This window comes from Ammospiza nelsoni, chromosome 6, assembly GCF_027579445.1.
Source record: "Ammospiza nelsoni isolate bAmmNel1 chromosome 6, bAmmNel1.pri, whole genome shotgun sequence".
NCBI lineage: Eukaryota > Metazoa > Chordata > Aves > Passeriformes > Passerellidae > Ammospiza > Ammospiza nelsoni.
The window spans coordinates 6,264,700-6,289,918 of record NC_080638.1 but is presented as its reverse complement, the minus strand read 5'-3'; the positions used below and the strand labels follow the sequence as shown (position 1 = coordinate 6,289,918).

At 38.2% G+C, this 25,219-nt stretch overlaps 1 protein-coding gene across 1 annotated transcript in view; it reads right to left on the bottom strand.

The window, feature by feature from the left end:
- Positions 1 to 25,219, bottom strand: part of PPFIBP2 (PPFIA binding protein 2) — a 94,704-nt gene that overhangs the window by 46,264 nt on the left and 23,221 nt on the right. Inside the window, exon 3 of the mRNA XM_059473645.1 lies at positions 16,937 to 17,151. Within this exon, the coding sequence (XP_059329628.1) occupies positions 16,937 to 17,151 (215 nt within the window). The remainder of the gene's footprint in view (positions 1 to 16,936; positions 17,152 to 25,219) is intronic.

The following is a 25,219-nucleotide window of genomic DNA, read 5'->3' as shown; positions in this document are numbered from 1 at the left end:
TGTTTTCTGGGGGGGGGGGTCAAAATGCATTCTATCACCTGCTTTAGCTTCTTCATTTTTATTTTCCTAATCTCTCTTTGGCTCACTGATTTAATATGAAAATAATATTGGAAAGTTGCTAGGAAGGTCTAAGTATCACTTACATGATCCAGTCATTACTGAGTCCTCTTCCAAGAAAAGGGCTTGAATTTTCCTTCTCATGTGACACACAAAATTTCAGACTTTGGAGAACAATTCAATAGCTTTGATTTAAAACGGGGATAACCCACAAAAGTACCAAAGGATCTGGCAAGAAATGTTGGTCAGTTGATGTTCTCCTCAGGTGTGCCTTTTCAGCACCAAGAATCTCCAGCACAGCTCATTTTAACCCTAACCCCTCCAACTTCTGAAGCTGGTCAGCAAGTTGTGACTCAGAAATTTGTCCCCAACACCATGGATCTCACCCTGGGCTGTAGAGAGGGGAGGAGCTGGGAAAAGAAACCTGGCAGTCACTTAAAGTGCTGATTTGTGAGCTTTTTCAACACGTCACCCGCCTCTGTGAGGAGACAGATTATGTCATAACCCTCTTCTCTTCCTCAGCCACAGGGATCACCTTCTGCTCCACTGATACTTGCATAGGATGCCTGTGGTAATGATAATACTTGTATTAATGTATTAATTAAGATTAGGGACATGCTTGATGTGCTGCTTTTTGTTGTAGTTTAGAAGCTGAAAACAAGGAGGATGGCCAGCAGAGTCCAGGCAGTCAGCTTTACCACAAAAAATGCACTGCATTCCAACACCAGAAAATGCACACTGCATTCTCTCCCCAGCCTGTTTGGAGTTGACAATGTTTACAAGTGCATGGTTTTTCCACCTCTGTAGCAGTCTTTTTGGTCACTAGAATTATGGTCTGAGTCACAAGGAGTTGTGTTATGATGAGTGATGAGTGAGCAGCTTACACAGTAAACATTTTTATTTGCCTCTGAGTGTCGAAGCAAAAATTTAATCTCTTGGCATGTTAGTGCTACCTCAGACACACACCCATCTCAATGTATGTGCATTCCCTCAGTTACCTCAAAGGAGGAGGAGAGGGCTGGAACACAATTTCTGGATCTATAACTCTTGCCTTTCATCTGAAGGCAATTAGTAAATCAACAGCAGGATTTTTTATTTGCCATTGTTGCTGGTTGCTTAAATGAAAGTAGCAGTCACTTGAAAAAGGCTGACAGTGCATAGTCTGAAACTAAGCAAAGACAGAGCTAGGTAAATTTTGGTAGTCCTTAAACCAAATGAATTTTTAAACAAATATTTTTATTTTATCTGGATAATTTTTCTAAATACCTATTTTTTTCCTCCAGACAGTTACATGTCTTAAAAGAAAATATCCTTACAGAAGCCACAAGATTCACCCTCAATATCTTGAATTTAATGGCTACATCATGGGTTTGATCACCCCACCTCTTGCTAGTACAGGTTAAGAATCTCATCCAGAAAAAAAAGAAAGGCATAAAACCAATGTACACCAATTTCAGGCCAGTCATCAGCTCTGTGCCACACAGCTTGCAGTTAATATTAGCATTTATGTTAATAATTTTGGGCTATAAATACTTGTCTATGTACCAAAATATAGGTTGTATGGTGTTTATCTGGAATGGTGTCTTCTAATTAAGGTTGGGTGGAGAGATAAGAATAAAGCAACAGAAGGACACAAAATTGTATGTGAGCCCTCTAAGCCAAGTCCATTGGGAGAACAAAAGAATCTTTGTTAAAAACCAGACACTTCCAGGTAGTGAGGGTATCTCAAGTCCCTTAGTTTGCAAATGAAACTTTTAACAGATCCACACTCAGGCCCTGTGGAAGAACCCTGTATTAATTACCTGCAAAACCCTTCCCCCAGACTACCCAGCACTGCTCTATGACTGTGCTGCTGGCCAAGCTGTGAATTTAAAAGCACAATGTTTATACACAAGGGATTTGTGAATTTAAAAGCACAATGTTTATACACAAGGGATTTGTGAATTTAAAAGCACGATGTTTATACACAAGGAACATCCACTGCCCTCCCTCCTTGTCCACATGCTCTCAGGTTTTCCTGCCACCACTTTCTCAATCCCTCTGGCCCCTCTTGGCCCAGCATTTCCACAGGTCATGTGGACACCAATAAAGTCCAGTGGAAAGAGCTGGAGAGTGGTGACACATTATTTCAGTTTGATCTAAATAATATTTTTTCCCCTGCTGCCGTTGCAAGATGCCACTGTACACATTATCTTACAAGAATTCTGCTTAAAACCAGACTCTCCATTATAAGCATTTGAAAATAGCAGTTGTAGCTGTTGTTTTGCCTGCCTGGATCTCGTGGTTTTGGTTTTTGTTTGCTGCCCTAACCCAGTCCAAGCCACAGATTCCACACAAACCCAGCCTAGCCAACCCCTGCAACATCAAAACCCATCTGGGTCTCTGAAGTGATTTCTGCTAATGATGAAATTTGAGCCAGCTCTGGCATACTTCACCAAGGCTTTATGGAAGTCTGCTGCAGTTATTCTCTGTTAAATGCCACATGTTACTCTGAAAGCAACCCACAATTTTATTATCAGCCAAAAAGCAACAGTTTATGATTGCAGAAACTGAAATCTTTATGTGCTGTAACAGTCAGTGCCAGACTCTGTGAGACACTGGGATTCTTGGACGGGAGGACTGATCAAGCAGCTCAGATTGTTTCAACTCTTTTGGTTTCTAAATCACTTGTCAAAGGAATTTGGGAGCAGACTGCTTAAAGTCCTCCTGGGAACAATGCAGGATCAGTCTCAGTCCTCCTCCTTTCCCTCCCATGTGCTCACCCCTTTAAAGGGCTTGCAAGGAAAAGCAGCAGTATTGATATTCTCCTTTATGTACCTGACATAAAGGGAATTACATGCAGCAACAGCAGGAGCATTGTTAATTCCTGTAAAACCTCGTGCTCCATTTGAACACCGTGTCCTTTCTGAGCACAGCCCTCAAGCTGAGGGCAGCAGACCTCATTAACCTTTTTGTTAGCAAACATGTCTTCACAGAAATGAAATTTCTGGAAGCAGGAGTGGCAGACACGCTGTATCCATAACCTCATTTAAATAGTAAATTAATATGTGAGCTCAAAATACGTGTTTTAAAATAAATAATTAGCTTTAACTGCACAGAGCACAGGTTAAACTAAGAGTATAATGTTACCAGCAGCTACTTCCTGTTGCCTCTTCACTGTCCACTCACTTCCCATTTAATCCCCTCCACAAATGTGAAGTTTCCAGAATCTGATGCAAATATTTGGTAAATTAACTTCAGGATGCTCAAGCTCTTATAAAAGACGAACACATCGTTGATATTTTACACTCATTCATGAAACTACCCAAAAGAAATGCTCCTAATCACATTTCACATTAGAATTGACAGATATTTTGTGTTTATACAGCTAGTAAAAAACCAAGAGAGCAGTTGTATTTATGTGTGCATATATATAGACAGGCAAGGATTTGCAGGAAAAGTACACACAGGTTAAAACAGATTTTTAAAGAATAAGGAGAGAATGTGCTTCTTTCATGACACACAAATCCATATTCTAATTTAAAAAAACAGCCTATTCTGAGGGATCTAGTCATATCCCATTCATGGATTTTTCTAACACTGAAAAATAAATACTCAGATCATAAGAAACTGTAAAAGCTGAGAAAAACAAAGTGATTTTTTCAACGTGATGAGAGAACTGCACAAACCTACTCTTAAAAAAAGAAGACAAAGACAATTTCATGCAGTCAATCCATGTCTGGGCAGTTCATCAACAAAATTTACAAAATTAACAGCCTTGCCTTTAAAAAAACAAACCCCATCTTTTTAGCAGAGTAACAGGCACAGAAGAAAAACACCACCATTTTTACCCGAGACAAAGGCATCCCGAGAGGTCTCTCACACAGCTACCCCGATGAAGAATCACTTAAGTGCAGATCTGGTGCAGAAAACTTTTCCCTTTAAAGCACAACATGGTAAACAAGAGCCTCTCCTCTCTTTTGCTATATGTTGTTACCATGCAGGATTTGTTTTGCTGCACTGCAATCCCCGGAAGGCACGAGCACTTGCCAGAATCTATTGCCATTTGCTCAAAGTTTGATCCTAGAGTTTCATTTTTAAAGACAAAGACAGCTGATTTTCTCCCCCCTCCCTAAGCCTCCTCCTCCTACACCAAGGCACGTCTTTGATTCACCTCTCATGAAGAAACTCACACCATTTAAAGTCTGAGGCACTGTATGAGTTTCTTTTCGCCAAGCAGAGAATCCTCACTGAGATTTTGCTAAATGTGCATTTAGAAAGAGCAAACAAAGCCCAGCAAATCACTTACCCTCTTTAGCCACGTGAAGTGCTTGTAAATATCAATCTCACCATCCATGCTTTGGGCCCATCTCAGCAGTCACATTCCCAGGGTTAAAAGAAAATTTTGGAAGCAAGCGCTCTGCTTTGTTCTACAGGATGTAGCTGTGATTTCTTCCCCTTTCAACCCTCAACTTCTGAAATTTTCAGTGCCTGGTCATATTTGAAGCAGAAATCCCCTGCCCCTGTCCCACAAGGCTTATCCCAAAGGCTTCTCACAGATGTATATATAACACACAACTGTATAAACTTCAGGCTCCCCCCCCAAACATCTGGTTTTTTTAAACAGCAGATCGGTTTGCAGCAAGAACAATGCAAGCCTAAAAACTTTAAAAAGATAACTTGCTAAATGATCTTTAAAAAAGGATCTTTCGAGAACAGCATCAATCTGCAGGAACTGTTCCCCTTTAATGCTGAATAACAAGCTAAAAATTATTAAGCTGTCACTGAGAAACTATTCTCAAGTAGTGCTTTCTCTGGCTTTCTGTTTCAAGAGTGGCTGGAACTCATTACCAAAGACCCCCTATTTCCTGTCTCTGTTCTGCTCCCTGTTTATCGCAACACTACTCAGCCTTCTCAATTTATTTCAGGCTCAGACTAAACCTAAAAATAAGTTCTGCTTTTTGAATTACTTGCCTGTACTCTCAAAAGATATTATAAAAGGGGAGGAATTCAAGGACGATCCTGTGAATAAGATAATGATCCCATAAACACTACTATTGCCAAAGAGGCGATTTTCCATCCTAACAGAAGATGATGATACCCTTCCAAGATATTTGCCTGCTCCTGCTGAAGCTGAAATCTCACAGCATGGCAACTTTTCAAACTTGCAACACCAAGATAAATACGTGTGCAACACAGCGCTTTGGCAAGAAGGGAAGTTTAAAGCGTTGCCTGTTATTGCGGTGTCCTCTAGTGCCTCCACACAGCAGTTATCCATAACTCCTCATTTTTCCCAATAAAACTCCAGTTTCCAGTGTTGTTTCTCCCCCTAGTTCAAAGTGGCTTTGGCCTTAAACCAGGCAGCTGATTGTTACACACACAAGGACAGCTGCTTGGGCAATGCCTCCTCAGGCCCAAAGGCAGCTGCCCCCACGGAACCTCTGTGATCATCTCAGAACATTTGCTTATCTCCTCACTGCCTTCAGCTCCTACAGCCAGACTGCCCCCTGGGCTTAGGGAGCCACCAACCAGCAGCTGGGAAGAACCAGTGCCAAAGCTGCCTGTGGTACTTATGTTATACACAAAGGACTCAAAGCCTGAAGCTGTAGAAGGCCTTTCCTACAGGGACCAGCCTCACTCGGGCACCCACCCACACTCCAGACTGGGAAAGTCACAAATATGTGACAAAATTTCTTCAAGGGGATGTGGGTTTTTAATATTTCTACCATTTCTTGGTGCTTTTAACCTGATGGGGCTCTTCTGAGAGCCTCCTGCAACACAAGGCAAGAGAGAAGAATATAAACCTGGACTTTCAGTTCCCTTCATATACTTATTATCTGTTCTTACCTAAAGTTACATGACAAGAAAAACATGACAATTTTTTCTGTCACTGCTACAAGGCTTCTAAAGGTGCTGGGATACCTAAAATCACCAGCAAATGTGAGGACAAAAGAACTGCCTGTTTCCAAAAACAATGCTACAAGACAGATCTGACTTGGGTTGCCCTGAGCATAGAATATACTTATTTTATGCTGTCTGAAAATGGATGAGAGGAGTTATTCTTGAATAGCTAATACTAGCTGGAAGAAAATCTTAATGCATCATCAACAGTGCATTAAAAAAAAAAATTACTTAATAGAGTACGTTTCCCTGTGCATGACAGCTGACATGTCATGGCTGACAAGCTGGAGACTGAATAGGGGTTGTCTTGACATTAAACAAGAATGCCCAACAGTATAAAGCATTTTTTCCCCCCCAAAACCTTGTTATCTAATTATGGAGACTAGAAAATACATTCAGCTTTATCTCACAGCTTGCATATCCCATAATACCACCACTACGGTACCTTAAAGTTCCACATTTCATCCATTTCAAAGCATGGCCTCCAAGACTCCCATTTCAGTCTTATTCAGGGAAGAAGGAAATGCCTCTCTTAAAACATTCCACCACACTTTATCAGCTAATGATTTTGTTTTTAATTTTTAAAACTACAGAAAAACTGTGTTACTGAACTATCTAGTGCCCCAGTGTGGCACCTGCATCCTTTTCCCCTTTGAAAAATATTAAAAATGACAACATACCTTACTTCTACCTTGTCACTTGTGCTGGAGATCATGAGAAGGAGCCTTGGTTTCTGTGAGTCATTCTTCCTGATTAAAAGGTGTCTGAATTTTCTGCATCTTATCAGCCAGAATGTTGACAGCATACATTCCAGATAGTCACATGCTCTCTGGGAGCCTGTCACCTGCATTCTGAACTTTACATCCTGTTTGAGCTTTGGCCTGAAACTCTTAGAAACCAGCTGAATGCAAATCTATTGCCCTGGATTTGCTTAGAATGCTTTTCCATTTCACTGGGAAAGCAGGTTAGCTTCTCTCGGCAATGGGAAAATAAGGAAAATACATTGCACTCTCACCATTGCTTCATCAGGTTACCACTGTATGTTTTTCTTATTTTCAGGAAATTCAGGTCTGTGTGTAGCTCTTCACTGAGCACCAGTTTCTGGCTCAGTGGAGAGCTAAAAACAAAGAAAAACAAAGTTCCACTACAGAGCCACCACCCTCAAGTGTTACCCTAGAGAGAGGCTGATCCAGCTTTTGCTCTCTTGCACCCATCAAATTGTCTGTTTTCTCCAGGGCTGTCCCCAAAAGTAAAAGAACACACACATTATGGCAATACAATGTAGGGCACTAAAATATTTCAAGTTAGCAAAGTTTACGTGCTCCATTAGCTGTATGATAACCCATCAGGGTTTATTTGCCAGTTCCCTACTTCCATAGCAAACTGCTGACTGCTGCCAGACTTGATCGGACTAAAAACTCCATTTGCAGGACACCAAAGGTGCCAGCCCAAGAACTTTTAGCAATTTCACATTTTTGTGCTGTAAAGTCAAAAACAAAGCCCACTCAGCTAAGTGAGACATTGCTTTTAGCCAGCACGTCAAACACTTCAAACAAGGCTTGCAGTCTCTTAAATAGCAAACAAACGTGCTGCAAGAGCTTTGAGAGCAAAAACGCTTTAAGTGATCAGCTACACTGATGTCCCTCCATTCCACTATGAAGAGACAAGAAAACACCCAGAAATCCTCCTAGAGCTGTGGAGGGAAAGGCACTGTCTGGTGTTTTCCCTCTTCTACCAACACTGAGCTGAAGAAGCACACAGCTTTTCCACCACTTTTCCTCCTCTTTCTCCCACCCAGCAAGGGCCCTAGGGACACAAAAATTATATTTAGTAGCCCTGTTTTAGCAATTTTACATTTTATTTGTGGTAAAATGTAGATTTTGGTGCAGCACAGATGCAAATGGTCAATCTTGTTCTTCTATTGTCTCTGAATCTCCTGGGAAATTAAAGGGCAAAGGAATAGGAGGAGTTAGAGCAGCCCTCCAGGTCTTCCTTTTCATCAATAATTTCTAGATTGTTCTGGTTTCAATTTTAAAATCCCATCAGCCCCTGAAAACACTAAAAGAACTTACACTTGCTCTCTTAGAAATGAAGTGTCCAGGTTTGCACCCTCCCAGCCTCGTCAGGGGAGCCCAGTGAGCATGGCCATGCTAAAAAAATTTACTAATTCCCAAGAATTATTATGTTAATTGTTAATAATGGATTCAATATTATTAAATTAATAATATTAATATTATTAAATTAATAATATTAATACTAGTAAATTAATATTATTAAGCAATAATGAATTAATAGCAATATTAATTAACAAAAACATTATTTAGGTAATAATAATAACTAAAACATTATTATTATTATTATTATTATTATTATTATTATTATTATTATTATTATTATTATTATTATTATTATTATTATCAACTTTTCCTACATATCTTCCTCTGCATATGTTTTTTTTTTTAATTTTGTTTTTCCCCCCAGTCCTAGTGCCTGGGCTGCTTTGGAAACAAAGGGATTATGACCAGATTTTAAATGGGAAAATGTTTTCACTATGCCAATTCACATGTGTTATTCTCATGGTTCAGAATAATGAGAGGGCTTCAGAGTGAAAAAAGAGAGAGAAAATATGGGAATACTTGTGTATAGAGAAACTCAGGCCATTTATGTAGAAGACAATGGAGGAAGAAATCCCTTTTTCATGGCAAAAATGGCTTCAGGAATCTAGATGAAATATTTCCTGCAAGAAAAATTGTCTTAGAGTATTAATTGTGACTGACTGATAATGTCTACGTGACAGAGAAAGGAGAAACTCTTGGAACAAAATTTAAAAAAATACACTGCATTCTGTAGATGAGCATGCTTGCTTTGCTTATGCTTGTGATAATTTAAAAATAATAAACAGTATCCTGGGAATGAGACAAGAAATAACATTTTGCAGATGCACAAATAATTCTTTCCCAGCATAAGACACACTCAATCCTAAGGCCTTATACTTGTTGATGAAAATCAAGAATCAGACTTGGCTCAGGGTTAGACAGGCTTTTTTAATGTAAGAAACCTGATTTCTGTTTTCACACAAAATATAAAAGATATTTCCTACTTAACAGAGCATCAACATCACTACGAGCTCTTCCCCAGTTATTTGCAGAGTACACTGGTATGTAAAGAAAATAATTAAAGATATTTAATTTCATCCTACCACGCAACACATTACAATGTCAGGTTTAGTTTCCTGTCTCAAATACTTCAAAGCACTGCTGAAACTACTAAAGCTGCAATAAATGAGGATGTGAGACACTTGAAACAGGATATTTACCAAATATTTGGATACACACCAATACAATACCAGGTAACAGTTTGCCTCTCCTCTCTATGATGTACATCAGATTTTTCTTTTCTAAATTTCAGATTGGAAAAAATAGTAAAAAAAAAAAAAACACAAAAAACCACAAAAATAGAATAAACTGCAGATAGACCTTTAAAAGTCCTTATTTCTGATAAGGAATAGACAAATATTCTTTTCCCTTTTTTTCTTAAGCATTTTATTACTGAGGAAAATTAAGCCTGTTGTTCCCAACTTCTGGAAAAGAACAGGATGTCAACATGTTTAGAAAATTTGGCCAAAATAAGTGGGTTTTTTCCTCATTTTAGAATGGTCACAAAAGCTGAAAAAATATTTAGTTTCCTGTTATTAGCATACTAATCCAAAAGAGAATGAAATAACTTTGTTGTGGATACAATATTGCTATGTTTCTCATAACCAATAAAATTTAGCAAGTTTCAATAGGTTAGTCTATCCATCCAGATTGTGTGAAATGTGAATAGGGTTTATACAGAGAAATACTTCAAAGTTATGCCCTTCTTCTATTGTGCAAATAATGCCTCCAAATCAATACAGGGACTTTTTAAAATGAAATGTTGTCTTCAGTTTCTCTATGTAACCTCTACACCTTTTCTGTCAACACCATTGTTTAAGGAAACGATTCCCGCTCACCAATCCCTCTGTTAATTACTTTATGAATAACATTTTCCAATGTTTCCTGTAACTCCACTTGAAAAATGCATTTATACACCAATGTTTGTTAAATGAATACTGTGTGTAACATTTAAATCAGTGAAAAGTATGCAGCTGGAGATTGTAGTGAGATCAGAAGGTAAGATGGAAAAAGGACTCCATGAATAGCATCAGACACAAAAGGAAAGATGAATTAGTGAGATATTCAGCCACTTAGTGCAAAGGAAGGCACTGAAGCCAAGAGCTGAATGAGACTTGTACAAATGGAACTGAAGAAAGTGTATTTTTGAAGGATAACTTGCAATTTCTGCACAAAATCCTGGCTTCATACAGAGTATTTCACTGACAGCATCAAGGTGTGGGTAGGCCACATAGCTGAGGATTGCACTTCATAGATGTCAGGACAGTACCTTGAATCTTGGAAAACTAACATAAAATACAGTTATTTTATAATATTTATGATATTCCTGTTATAGCAGGAATACCACCTGTCTTCCATGAGTGCTCTCAGCCTCAGGCCACAACTCAATCCTGTTTAAGCACTTCTGCTCACTGTAGTTTGAGGTGGCTCTGTTAAACACTACTGATCCTTACAAAGGTGAAAGAAAATGACATTTTAAGAAAGAGATCTAAATCAGTCCTATCCACTGCAAAACTCTTTTAAAAACTTCTATCAGTTCTTCACATAGAGGAGACCTTACTTCTTCTGAGAGCAGTCAGAGGTGAGGGGGTTGGTTCTCAGACAAAGCAACCACAGAACTTTGGAAAAATCAGGCCTGGTTTAGAAAAGTCCCATGCAGGCTCTGTGCACCAGCAGTTCCACTGTCTCCAAGGCATTCTCTGGTTTTCCTAAATTTCTGAACCCATGAAGAGCACCTCTCTGCTGGCTCTGGTGTCCTGCACATTGCTCTGAAACACCTGGGGAGCCCTGAGAGGAGCAGATTTTCCAGGCCTGGACTGGAAAATCTTGGACCTTGCATCATCAGTTCACCAAGAGGGAGGACTGGGATATTCAGCTTTCAGCTCTGAGTCCTTCTCAGAAAACAGAGCCCATCTAATGTTTCAAGCTGGCAAAAATAAACACGCATGCTTATGGAGTGACTGCTTTTCCACACTGTCCCAAGCAGGCCCTGCTGCTCCCTTTTCAATCCAACATGTGCTGGCATCTCTTGGCAGGGGGGAGATGCAGCTATAAATAACTCCATCAGGACTCCCAGCAGCTGAGTTGTGCAGCCAGATCTCCCAGCAGATAAATGACTGTAACTGGTGTTGCTCAGAATACATTCCCTTCCCACTCAGCTGTTGCTGAAAAATGCTATTGATACTTTTATAAAAGCCTGTTTTCAAGTGCCTGGAAGTGCCCTGAATTCAGTCATTTTCTGCCTCTCCTCTGGAAGGGTGATCCTGTGAAATGAATCTTGGACAAAAGTGAAATAGAGAGGCCAGTGATTATGTTTCAGCAGAGCACTTTAACACATGCTTAAAGTAAAACTCTGAAGTGACTTCCAAACTCCACAAGCTCCATCGAGTCAGAATTCTGAACTGGGCTTGACTGTTTTCACTCAAGTCTTTGTTAAGATACTGGGGAAAAATATTCCTTGATTTTAACCCACAGTGGAAACAATCTCTTTTGAACATTAATTATGAGCTATTAGCAACTAATACTGTAAAGAATTTGTCCTGTTTCTTGCTAAAAAGTCTCTGGTTTTACCACTAAAGAACAGATCCTCAAAAGAAACAAAGCACAGCACATATCATAAGGCAAACCACATTTATTAAAAATTGCTTCTACAGCATGCTCCTCTACTATTTCTTCTGCACTTCTCTCCATTCCCTCAAATTGAGAATATTTAGAAATATTTTCAGAGTCAGGCTTCCAAAAAACCTTTGAATAATCAGGAAAATACTAATGAGTTTTCAAGCATTGGCATTTTAAGGGTCATTCTATAAAGCTACAAGATGGAGTGGTTTGCTTTAAGTATAGATGTTCCACTAGGAGGAAGATCATGTTTTGCAATCCTCAAAATGAGGCTTAAGGTCCATTGTAAGAACACAAGTGTTCCTCTTTACTCAAGAAAGGATTGCATAAAGGTAGATAGAATAAAACCCAGAATGAACAGTGTGGAAATTCATTTAGAGTTATGAAACTGTAACTAAATACATCCTCTTGTGGCTCACAAAGCCAAATTGTCACTGCAGCAGTTAATTTTTAATGATGAAATTACTATCTGCTTTGTGACGGGTCACATGGCCACTGCCAATACTGAAATATTTAACAAGAAACATGGATACTACCCATGAATTTGTTTTGTACAAACTCTCCCAGATAATCCCTAGGTCTTTGTGTCGTTTTTAAGGCCAAAGAATTTACAATCATAAAGCCATGTAAAACACTTCAGACATTCTCTTCAAGGTGAAAGTTTTTAATACAATTCTTAAGTACTTAAAAGTCTATAATTAATCACGTTTTCTGCCATTTTAGGTGTGCCAAAAGATTTGTGCAACTACAGCAACTATAACACGCTCATTCCACAAGACAAAGAATATTTCTAAATTCAGTGCTAACTTTGTCAAACCTATTTCATCTATCTCAAAGCAGGGACGGAACAGTTACTGTGTCCAGTTATTCTGTAAACTCAGGAACCTGAATTTTTTATATATCCTAGACCCCAGAAACAGGGAAAAAACCAAAAAAAAGGCCTTTTCAAAAAGAACAGCTTTAGTTAAACAGATGCTGTGCCTTGATTTTAGAGGAAACACCAAATCATTGTTGGCTACATAAGAAAAGGGAATTCAGCAGCTAGTCTCCAAAGAGTTAACAGGGAAGGTAATATCAGGTATGAAACATGAGGATTAAGTTTTCCTATTCTAGACATCTCTAAATTTTTCCACATCTTTGGTACTCACACCTAAAGCAGACCGGACAAAGAATATTAAAGTTACCACTGGTTTAAAAAAAAAATAGAATAAAAATTAAATTAATCTGAAACATCACTTGGCGACATTTGATGCCTGATAAATTCCAGAGTTTGGTGCTATGGCCCTGAAGGCAGGTGAGACCAGGTGTAGTATCTATAAACAGCAAAGAAACTATTTGTTTCTTTGTACAAGAAACAGTTTGTACAAGAATACTGTTTGTATTCTTGATTAGCCATGGCAGCTGAAATGATTTTTTGATACAAATTTTGACCACACACTGAAGTGAAGGAAAACAACACACTTTCCTTGAAAGAAGCATACTTATTTGCTTTTAAGAACATGCAATGGCTTTTTGTATCTTTAGTTTCTAATGGGTGCCTAATCAGGATAAGTTGGGAATATTTTTGGTGCCCATTTGAGTAAAATATTAGAAACAGAGAAATTGCTGTAGTCTCTGAAGCTATTCATTGACACACTAGAGCAGCTCTCCAGCTGCAAAGGAAGGTCCATGGACCCCAAAAGTAAACAGATGTGCAATTAATCACTCACAAAAGAAAATCCCTCTCCGTTTACAGCTGCTATTTAACCTGTAACAGCTCAAAACAATACAATCTCAAAGGAATTATTTCACCATCCACTGTTTGCTGCATACATTTCCCATACAATGTTGGTTGCAATTCAAATACTGCTACTGATATTAGGCAATCTTTTATGTAACTTTTCAGTTGAATACAACAATTAAAATACACTATTTTAATGGGCAGAATGCTTAGATGAGACAGTGGAGAATGTGCCACATCAGAGTGGTTTTTTTTTATGATATTCCAGCATTTCATAGAGTAATGATCACCAGACTGCCTTTGAGGCTCCCAGTGTGGATGGATTCACTGAGATGCAGAGATCTCATTGTTTAGAACTCACTACCTCAGCTATCCTGGCATACGACACATATTAAGTGCCACGTTTCATAGCTCTGAAATGGGCTGGAATGAAGGAAATTTCAGTGTGGGACACAACTATGAAATACATCTTTCATTTCATTTAATGAGCTGAATTTTATCAGTTTTCTTCCACAGCAATTACATGCATGCTTGCAAATTTTATTGGCATTTAAAAAAAAAATTCAAGAAAGTTCTTCAAATATATAAGATTACTATCCATTTTCAAATAACAGTCACAGCAGCTGTGCACTACCCTCCCTCGATGCAGAGCAGTGCAGAATATTTGAAATGCAGTTACCTCTCCATGCTGCACTAGAGATACTCCAAACAGCACCTTCCCTGTTTTCTTGATTCTGAGTCCAGACTGCCCAATTGCTCTGTCAAATGAATACTACTCTTGATACTGGTCCAATTTTACTGTGAACAACTCTGAAAAATCTGTCTTTTATGGACTAAACTCATCTCTTAGCTATCATAAAGATTAGAAAAACCATTAAAATTTCTGCTGTGGCAAGCATTTGGTAAGAGCTGGCCTAAGGATATCTAAATCCAAAATCCAACACTGTAAATGCAAATTAAACATTGCCTACACCTTTAGCTTTCAAAACTGGGACCAAATTCTCATTCCTTTCTCTCACGTGGGCCCAAACAGGATTTTCTAGCCACAGACCTGTACTTATTTGCTTTTAAGAACATGGAATGGCTTTTTTTGCTTTTAGTTTCTAATGGGTGCCTAATCAGGATAAGTTGGGAATATTTTTGGTGCCCATTTGAGTAAAATGTTAGAAACAGAGCAATTGCTGTAGTCTCTGAAGCTATTCAGTGACATGCTAGAGCAGCTCTCCAGCTGCAAAGGAAGGTCCATGGACCCCAAAAGTAAACAGATGTGCAATTAATCACTCACAAAAGAAAATCCCTCTCCATTTACAGCTGCTATTTAACCTGTAACAGCTCAAAACAATACAATCTCAAAGGAATTATTTCACCATCCACTGTTTGCTGCATACATTTCCCATACAATGTTGGTTGCAATTCAAATACTGCTACTGATATTAGGCAATCTTTTATGTAACTTTTCAGTTGAATACAACAATTAAAATACACTATTTTAATGGGCAGAATGCTTAGATGAGACAGTGGAGAATGTGCCACATCAGAGTGGTTTTTTTTTATGATATTCCAGCATTTCATAGAGTAATGATCACCAGACTGCCTTTGAGGCTCCCAGTGTGGATGGATTCACTGAGATGCAGAGATCTCATTGTTTAGAACTCACTACCTCAGCTATCCTGGCATACGACACATATTAAGTGCCACGTTTCATAGCTCTGAAATGGGCTGGAATGAAGGAAATTTCAGTGTGGGACACAACTATGAAATACATCTTTCATTTCATTTAATGAGCTGAATTTTATCAGTTTTCTTCCACAGCAATTACATGCATGCTTGCAAATTTTATTGGCATTTAAAAAAAAAATTCAAGAAAGTTCTTCAAATATATAAGATTACTATCCATTTTCAAATAACAGTCACAGCAGCTGTGCACTACCCTCCCTCGATGCAGAGCAGTGCAGAATATTTGAAATGCAGTTACCTCTCCATGCTGCACTAGAGATACTCCAAACAGCACCTTCCCTGTTTTCTTGATTCTGAGTCCAGACTGCCCAATTGCTCTGTCAAATGAATACTACTCTTGATACTGGTCCAATTTTACTGTGAACAACTCTGAAAAATCTGTCTTTTATGGACTAAACTCATCTCTTAGCTATCATAAAGATTAGAAAAACCATTAAAATTTCTGCTGTGGCAAGCATTTGGTAAGAGCTGGCCTAAGGATATCTAAATCCAAAATCCAACACTGTAAATGCAAATTAAACATTGCCTACACCTTTAGCTTTCAAAACTGGGACCAAATTCTCATTCCTTTCTCTCACGTGGGCCCAAACAGGATTTTCTAGCCACAGACCTGTACTTATTTGCTTTTAAGAACATGGAATGGCTTTTTTTGCTTTTAGTTTCTAATGGGTGCCTAATCAGGATAAGTTGGGAATATTTTTGGTGCCCATTTGAGTAAAATGTTAGAAACAGAGCAATTGCTGTAGTCTCTGAAGCTATTCAGTGACATGCTAGAGCAGCTCTCCAGCTGCAAAGGAAGGTCCATGGACCCCAAAAGTAAACAGATGTGCAATTAATCACTCACAAAAGAAAATCCCTCTCCATTTACAGCTGTTATTTAACCTGTAACAGCTCAAAACAATACAATCTCAAAGGAATTATTTCACCATCCACTGTTTGCTGCATACATTTCCCATACAATGTTGGTTGCAATTCAAATACTGCTACTGATATTAGGCAATCTTTTATGTAACTTTTCAGTTGAATACAACAATTAAAATACACTAAAATACACTTTAGGCAGAATGCTGGCAGTGGCAGGTTTGGGGAAGGGGAATCTTGTGTTTCTCTTCCTTTACACCCTGGGAGTCTCTACTTTTGAGGTCTATCTCTTCACCTGGTAAACCTCAGCCTTTTCCAGTGTAGTCAGAGGTTTATTCCCCATCTATCCCAAGAGGAATGTGTCCCCTTCAGAATCAAAGGCTTTCCTGCTTTTACCCCCCTGCCTGGTGTACAGGATGGTTTGGAGATTTGTAATACTGATTACAAGGGCAATGCAGCAAGGAAAAGGAAATGAGGATCATCCAGTCTGGATCTGTCCCTTCAACAGACAATGCCACTCTATTCTAAACTGACAGTTTACAAGTTAGAAGTTTTGTAAATAGTTATAAATTTGTTATCTCCAGCAAAAAGTGAAATAAAGTGAACAAAATAAAAAAAATAAAAAAACAACCACAGAAATGGCAACTTTTTTTGTACTTCATTTTTACTATCTCTGCTCCGCCCAAAAGACAAAATAAGGTCTTTTATCTACTTATTCTACTCCTATATCTGCATTGCTTTAGAAATCAGTACTTAAAGCAGTTATATCCTCAGCTGTTATTGCTCACCACCCCCTGCAGTTCTCTAAGTATGCAGATTTCAGTTTTTATGGAAATGATTTAAGCATGGGAATACTTGACCCAATCCTGTTTGCAGACAAAATGGAAAAGCTGAAATAGCAACTCACCAGGTTCTCCTCAAACCACTCCCTCAGACACAGTGCTGTGGCCCCTGGGATTTGGTTCCTCAGAGCTTCTTTCTCCTGAGGGTCCTCCAGCATCTCCAGGGCCATCTTCAGATCTTCCAGGAGGTGCAGAATTTGAAATGTGCCTAGGTACACTGATGGAGCAGGTGACACAATATCATAACCACCATTAGCATACTCTGTGGCTGACTTTGTGCCTAAAGAAAAACAAAGTGAGGAGAGACAATAATGTCATATAATTGCTTTGTGGGTGGCAAATTAATAGGTACTGCATGCTGCAATATTTGGACTTGAGAGTGAAAAGTTTCACTCCAGGCTGAAAACCTTCATTTCAGGCTTAGAAATACCTGAATTAGTCTCTAGAGAAGTCATGAAATCTGGAGAACCAAATGCAAGATGTTTGTACATGCATATCAAAAAAAGATTTTTGACCTAGATCATGTTTGCAATGTCCAAATTATAAATCCCAAAGCTTATCCCAAATCACCTGTAGTTTTCCACAGCTGCCATGAGATGTCACTAACTTCTCAGCTACACCACTGAAAGTCCCCACACTTCAAAGAAATGAATCACAGATGCAGCTCTCTGAAAGGAAACTGGGATCAAAATAGATCATGTTACCAGATCTAGAAAAACATAAATGACCACTGCTGGTCTAAACATATTTTTTGTATTTGATATGGCGCAATATTACATGGCCCCATGTAATATAGCATGGGGCCATGTGATATGGCTTAATATTACATGCCCCATGTGATGTAACATGGCCCCATGTGATATGGTGCAATATTACATGGCCCCATGTAATATTACATGGGGCTACGTAATATGGCATAATATTACATGGGACGATGAAATATTACATGGGGCCATATGATATGGCATAATATTACATGGCCCCATGTAATATAGCATGGACGCATGTGATATGGTGTAATATTACATGGCCCCCTGTGATCTGGTGTAATATTACATGGGGCCATGTAATATAGCATGGCCCCCTGTGATCTGGTGTAATATTACATGGGGCCATGTAATATAGCATGGCCTTATGTGATATGGCATAATATTAAATAGGCCCATGCAATATTATATGGGTCCATGTGATATGGCGTAATATTACATGGGGCTATGTGATACAGCATGGCCCCATGTAATATGGCGTAATATTATATGGCCCCATGTAATATAGCATCGCCACATGTGATATGGTGTAATATTACATGGGGCCATGTGATATGGCATAATATTACGTGGGGCCATGTAATATCACATGGCCCCATACAATATTACATGGGGCCATGTGATATGGCATAATATTACGTGGCCCTATTTAATATTTCATGGTGCCATGTGATATCGTGTAATATTACATGGGGCCACGTAATATAATACGGGGCCATGTGATATGGTAGTAATATTACATGGGGGCATGTAATACTACATGGGGCCATGTGATATGGTATAATATCACATGGGGCCATGTGATATTACATGGCCCCGTGTAAGATGGTGTAATACCAGCTTGAAAGTTACAGGCTGTACCCATTGATAGCTAATGACTTGGTTGCTCCTTGATACAGAAAAAAAAAATCCTTGCTTCAGCTGTTGACTGATTAAAACATTCTGACCAGACACCTGATGGGATCCTACCATAAATGGAGTCTCCAAATTCACTTTTGTGTGCCTCTCACCAGGTAAATCAACCTTCAGTTGTTTCTCAGCCACAGGACAGCAGAGCAATGTGTGCAACTGCTCTAAAAGAGCCCTTCACAATCTCAAACAAGAAAATGTAATTTAGTTCCCTAAAATTAAAAGCTAATAATATTTCTTAATAATCTTCCATGTCACCTTCAAATTTCACTCACATTAAATAAAGAAAAAAACCCAAAACAAAAAAAAGGCCTTGGTTTGCTCCTGAAATTTGTGTGCACAAGTGTATTTATGTGGTGAACACCATCTCTGTGTTAGCTGGCAAATATAAAACAGACTTCACCCATTTACATATTTCTGGTTCACACGATATTTAACTGAGACAGGATACAACAACCATGAATAACTGAGGCAAACCAAAACCATATCTGCATATTCAAAATCATAATTAAACACATTTCCATTGATACTTTTTGTTGATTTTTTTTACAGTGAGCAACTTAACAGACTGACAAAACTGTACCAGAGTAAGTTACCAATTTATTAATTTTTTTCAGGAAAACCCATCTGCTTGAGAAATATTAGAGACAAATGCTCTGGGTCATTTAGGGCTGGTAGAAAATTGACAGAGAGGGCCAGCAGCATTCATTTTGGTCTCCAGTGAGCAGCAATAGCAGAGAAACTGCCAAGGCTTCTTTCCTATGCCAGAAACACAAACCAGATCCTACTCATGGACCAGGAAAACTTAAGTCAGTGCTAAGAAGCAGTCAGGTAGAAAATTTCTATTTGCTCTACTTTTAGAACTTTTTATTTACAATTCATTTCCTCGTGTGTATAATAGATTGTACACATGTCTTCACTCATGTTCTCTCTGGCATAAAAAAAAAAAATAATCACAATTTCCCTTCCTATTTGATGTAATGGGAGATTTTTTTGCATTTTTGATTATTCACATTGTACTGGCTCCACATAGCATTTAGTATTCATTAGTAGACTACATAATTGATGCACACAAGGGGATTTTAATAATCTTCTTGCTATCCTTCTTTTTACTCCTGTATTTAACATAGTTTATGTGTCAGTAATAAAGGGAACAAAAATCTTTGACAGTGACCTTCTAAATTTATTTTTCCCCTGAGCAGATGTATCTAACGTGATGTCAAAATGTATAAGGAATTCAGATTTTCTTCTCGAATGCACAGTACCTCACATTAATCAGTGTTAGTTTGCCTGCTCTGGTCATTTATCTCCCATGTTATGGGCATTGCAAACTGTGTTTGAACCCAGTGTTTCATTTTACCTGCAGCCTGATACACATCCCATGAATACACCAACACTGGAGGTCCTAGGACACAGAGTTAACTAAAGCAGCTTTTAATCAAACTGCTAATTGATAATTTAATATTTAATAATATTAATAATTTAACATGGATATTAAATTATTAATGTAAATAATACTATTACTATTATTACTATTATTAATATTAATAATTTAATATTGTTCCCCATGTCAACCAGTTTTTTGAACAAAGACCATACTTGGTCTCTCATTTAATGAATGCCTAATTTTACTCACAGCTTTTGGGAAAATTAAAATAACCAGGTTTTCTTCCAGAAATCTTTCAATCACCCAAAGTAATCTGTCATGTCTTTGCAAAAAATTGTGTGGCTTGAATTCTACCATACAATCCATGTTTTGACAATTTTAAATAACGAAAATCTCTTCCCGGAAAATTTTCAAGGCTGTGTAGTAGGATTTTTCTTTTTTTATTTTGGTAAAGCAACAGTCATTTTCACTACTGGAGCACTCTGTATTACCTTAATCTCTTTTCTGTCTCAGAATATTCTGTTTGATCCTGTTGACCTCTGCTGCTTATGAGTTTATTTTAATACCTCAAGTGCAAGATCTCATCTTAATTTCTGGCCAAGACCATGTGCACGATAAAGTTTCTTCAATATCCGGTGCTCCAAGGCTGCCACAGGAGCCAACCTCACCCTGTAAACCAGCCTTGGCTTCCTGAATTACTTCCTTTTCAGGGGAGGATCAACTGTCTGCTCTGCAGGGCTTATTTTCTATAACCCCTAAATGACATTTTCTAATGTATTTCTATGCTCTCAGCGACTCAGGCAGGCTACAGCTTGTTTCTGTATCTCCTAATGCAGATTAATATTAAACTATTAAACTAAAAAGAGCAGATTTCCAAATTGAGAAAGAGGACATTTGGATCATATAACCAATGCCATCTTTTCATTCAGCACACACAAACTGATAATGTGACTCTGACTTCTTCAGTAGCATTGATTCCTTGGTTATTGTGCCATTTCTCACTCTTTTGGGAAACTCCATGCCAATATCTCCTTTTTGCTTAGCAAGCACTTTCCACCCTAGAAAATCAGGCAGGATTCAAAGCTATTTCATAATCAGCTGTGTTGGCTACCCCTTCAATGAACTGGCAATTTAGAATATTTATGGAATGGGAGAAATTGAAATGAGCATTCTGCTATAGATTTTTTTCAAGATAGTTTCATGAATATTTTTTTATTTATAGACAAGAGAAAAAAACAACAACAAAAATACCCACCCAAACCAGATAAACTTACAGACCCACAACAAATACTTCAGGAGTGGAAAAAAAAAAAAAAAAGCCAAGCTAAATACAATTTAAAACAGTTGTTCAGGAGTTCAGATGATTGTGCTAGGCAGATAAACACCTCCATCAAATGTACCACTGTGACTCACTGTGCATCACCTCTTGCCTCAATCCTTGCATTATCACAACTACAACACTCCTGGCAGCACCTGCTTTCCACGGCATACAATCCCAGGTGATGCAGGTAAATTCAGTTGATATTATATAAGTGATATTATATTAATTATGATAGTTTAATATTATGTGTTATGAGTGTTATTATATTAATTATATTATGTTAATTATATTATAATTGTACACTGTCAGTGATATTCACACATTTCATCATGCCCTCATTTGATTTACCTCTACCAAAATACAGGGAAAACAACATGCACACACATAGACTGCCACGTTTAGGAAACTGATTTTATAAAGGGTAAAATTTCTAAAGTGCTGGAGCACAGGCAGAGCCAGCCAGGAATTCTGTGATTTCCTGAGACTGGGCATGCCTCATAGGCATCCTTGAGTTATCCCAAGCTCTTCATCTGACAGTTCAGACTGGCAGAATTCTCTGCATCCTCACATTTTGCAAAATGCCCAATTACTTTAAAACTGGTTTGCTATGGATTGCTAACGTGGTCCCTTTTATTCTCCTAGCTGCAATGGAAAATGGAGAACTCCTCTGAATGCAACGAATAATGCACTTGGTGCTAGGGACAGAAATGCAGAAATACAGAGCCCAACTCAGCATTTTAATTCAGAAAACTTCCTGATTTACTGCTAAAAATTCAAATGAATCACAGGCTTGCTTCTCTTATTTGCTTTCCATGTAGTTTCATATTAAGTAGGATTGTACTGCTCACCAAAAGAACACATGATGGAAAACAGAAGTGTGTAGGAGTAAATAATTGTATTTCTTTGCCTTGCTTTAAACCTTGGCATCATTGTGCTGCAAAGCAGATGAAGTTTTAGCACCAGACAGTAAGAATTTGGGTATTCTTGCAGATTAATGAAAATAAAAAGAAAAGAGATGCCACACAACATTATTTGTTACTAGCATTCTCCACCATTAACAGCTGTCTATATCTGTGTAGCTTTATTATAAATAACTGAAGAGGGGAAGAATGCAGTTCAAACACCAGAATTTTATCAATACTCAGGAAAAATTATTAAAGTTTCGAACTCTTGCCAAAGGACTGATTTTTTTTTCTTGAGCAAGTCACAGTCTTCCTGCACCTCACTTCTTTTTCCAGGGGCAAACAGGACACAGGGGAATCTTTTGTCATGAAGTTTATACAATACCCAACACCATGGTTTCCTCTAGTGTACTCCTGGAGCACAATTACTCATCATGAATGTTCACTTTAGAAGGGCAGGGAAAAAAAAAGAAAGGGAGAAAAAGTGTTGAAACCGAGACATTCCACGTAGCTCCCTCCTCTCCTCCCCACACAGTCAGTGAGTGAAGGAGGTTAAAGCACATTATATGCAGGCAGAAAGAATAAAATAAGTCATGAAACAAGCAAAACAACTTTTAAGTTACTCATTTCTCCCACCCTGACTGTGCAAGCACATTTTTCTCTCAGAGTTCCTTGCAATTAGCAGAATGGCTTCAAAGAAACATTCCTTTTGGGCAAATACATAACCTATTCAGAAAACAGCACTGCCAGTAGCTTCCAAAAATAAGTTACCAGGTACAAGTAAAGAGAGAGGTAAAAGCCCTGCCAGGTTGAAAACCCCTCTCCTCAGCCCATGTTGTGTGCATTCATCCATCACACAGCTTCCATCTCTCCTAGCAGTAGGTGTTGTGTCTGATTTCTCACTTTCCCTTGCGTCTTAACTTCTGATCCCCTGCATTCATTCTTCTCATCTCAACTTTTTTATTCTCAAACTGGCTGAGTTTGAAAAAAAAGAAAAAATTCCAGGTAATGTATAACTCAGCCATCAGTGGTTAAAAAGAGTTTTTCCTAAGAATGCTGGCTCCTTTAGATCATGAATCAGCAGAAAACAACAAAAGCCCCCCAGCAAACACCAAAACCTACATCTATGCTGGATAAGGATGACTTTATAGAAAGGTGAAAATATTCATCAGTAACAATATTGACATCTGACCAAGAGTGGTTAGAATAAAGTTATAAACATACTTTTCCTCTGGCCTTTCAGTCAATCATTACACTGCTAGAGAACACATTTTTTACCTGAATTTTTACTCAGTGATCATCTAGGTTGTCCAAGTTCTTCCTCCCTCCATCAAGATTACACAGTGCAATGTTCTTTGAAGCAGTTTTCTTTTCCTCATGAAGACAGCCTTGAAAATGTGAATTTATGCAACCTGGCAGTAAGGGCTGGACAGGACATATTTCAGCCTCCTGGATCCTAAGCCTCCTGCAGAAGGAGTGAAGAGGGAGCTCACACAACCCTTTCTTCCCCTCCTGTGATGCAGAATACATCACACACGGTGTGTTTTGAATCACAGCTCATATTAACTTCTCCTCAAATCTCTGCTTTTAGATCTTTAACTACAGGGAAAAGTAACTATTAAGCTGGATTAGCAGGAAGCCCTGGGAAAAAATTTCCAAGCCTAAAAACACTAATGACCACATTCAGATGAGAGCTTCATGCAGCTCAGATAATTTTCAGCTGAGCTCTGCCTACAATCACACACGGAATCTTTCAGACAATTTCCAGGAACTGTCTATAATTTCTTATGCAAATTATAGGTGTAATTACTCAGAACTTCTTTCCTACAAGCTTCCAGACGCTGAGCTGTGATGTGCAGCACTTTTAGAGACTGCACACACAGCTACAACAAAGGAAGTCTCTCCTACCCAGAAACACAAGCTAAGCAGCCTGGTGGAAAAAAAAGGAGGATGGATTATGCAGCTGTGATGGAGGTTTGAGGCTAAGTCTCCATTGCACAGGAAAAGCAGGATCAACACATTTGTTAAAGAATAAAAAATACTTGCAAGAATTTTGTCTCTCTCTCTTTTTTTTTTTTAAGATTACACATAAAAAAGAAGTGTATTTAGGGCCAGTGAAATCATTAGTCTAAGTAAAACAGTGGTTTTAGCACAAAATCTGTATTTGTTTGTAATAAGCAGTAGTAAGATCATTCAGTTTGTGAGGAAGTGAAGGAATCTTGTTTCATTAAGATCACACAGCTTTCACATTTAAAAAGACTCTCAAATCAATTTCATTAGCTTAAAGTAAGAAGTGGACAAGATACAATTTTGAATTTAATGATACCAAACTCCTTTAAATTTAAATCTTGGCAATCTGTCCACTTGCCTGTTAAAGACTGACTCACTCATGTACTGAAGGACAGATCACATCATACAAACTACAAAAGGACCTTTGTGTCTCAGATTTTCAGTCCCATGGGCTTTTGGCCATCATGGTTTAACTGCCTTTCTTTGCCACATGTATCTGCAGCTATTTATGTTTCTTTTTCTTTTCAGTCCTTCCTCAAAACTCAGTAAAAACAGCATTGATGTGTGGAGTTTATTTGGTGTAATTGCAAAAGCATTGCTGCAGTTTGGTAAGTTGGTGTGTCTAGGACACTACAGCATTTCTGCTGTTCTATACTAGAAGAAGCCTATCTCTTGTCAGGAATAAAAAAATTAAAGTAGCTTTTTTAAACTGTAAGCATTTTGCCATTTTGAATTAGTTTTAACTCCCATTTTCAAAAAAAAATCTAATTTTGTCGTTTTGCTGGAAAAGCAGAAACACTTGCAAGGGAAGTTAAAGACCAAATAGATCAGTAAATCAGTTTGACTTGGACCTTCAAAGGACCCTACAGCAAACAATTTTAAACACCTATTTTTTAGATAATAATTAAGTATTTATAGGAAAGAATCTCTCAGTGCTATGAATTGAGTAAACAGAAAAACAATTAACCGCTCTATTTTTAAATGTTTAAAATATTTTTGCTATGAATAGGTTTTTGTTGATATCTGAGGAATTAACTAATCAGCTTTTCTGA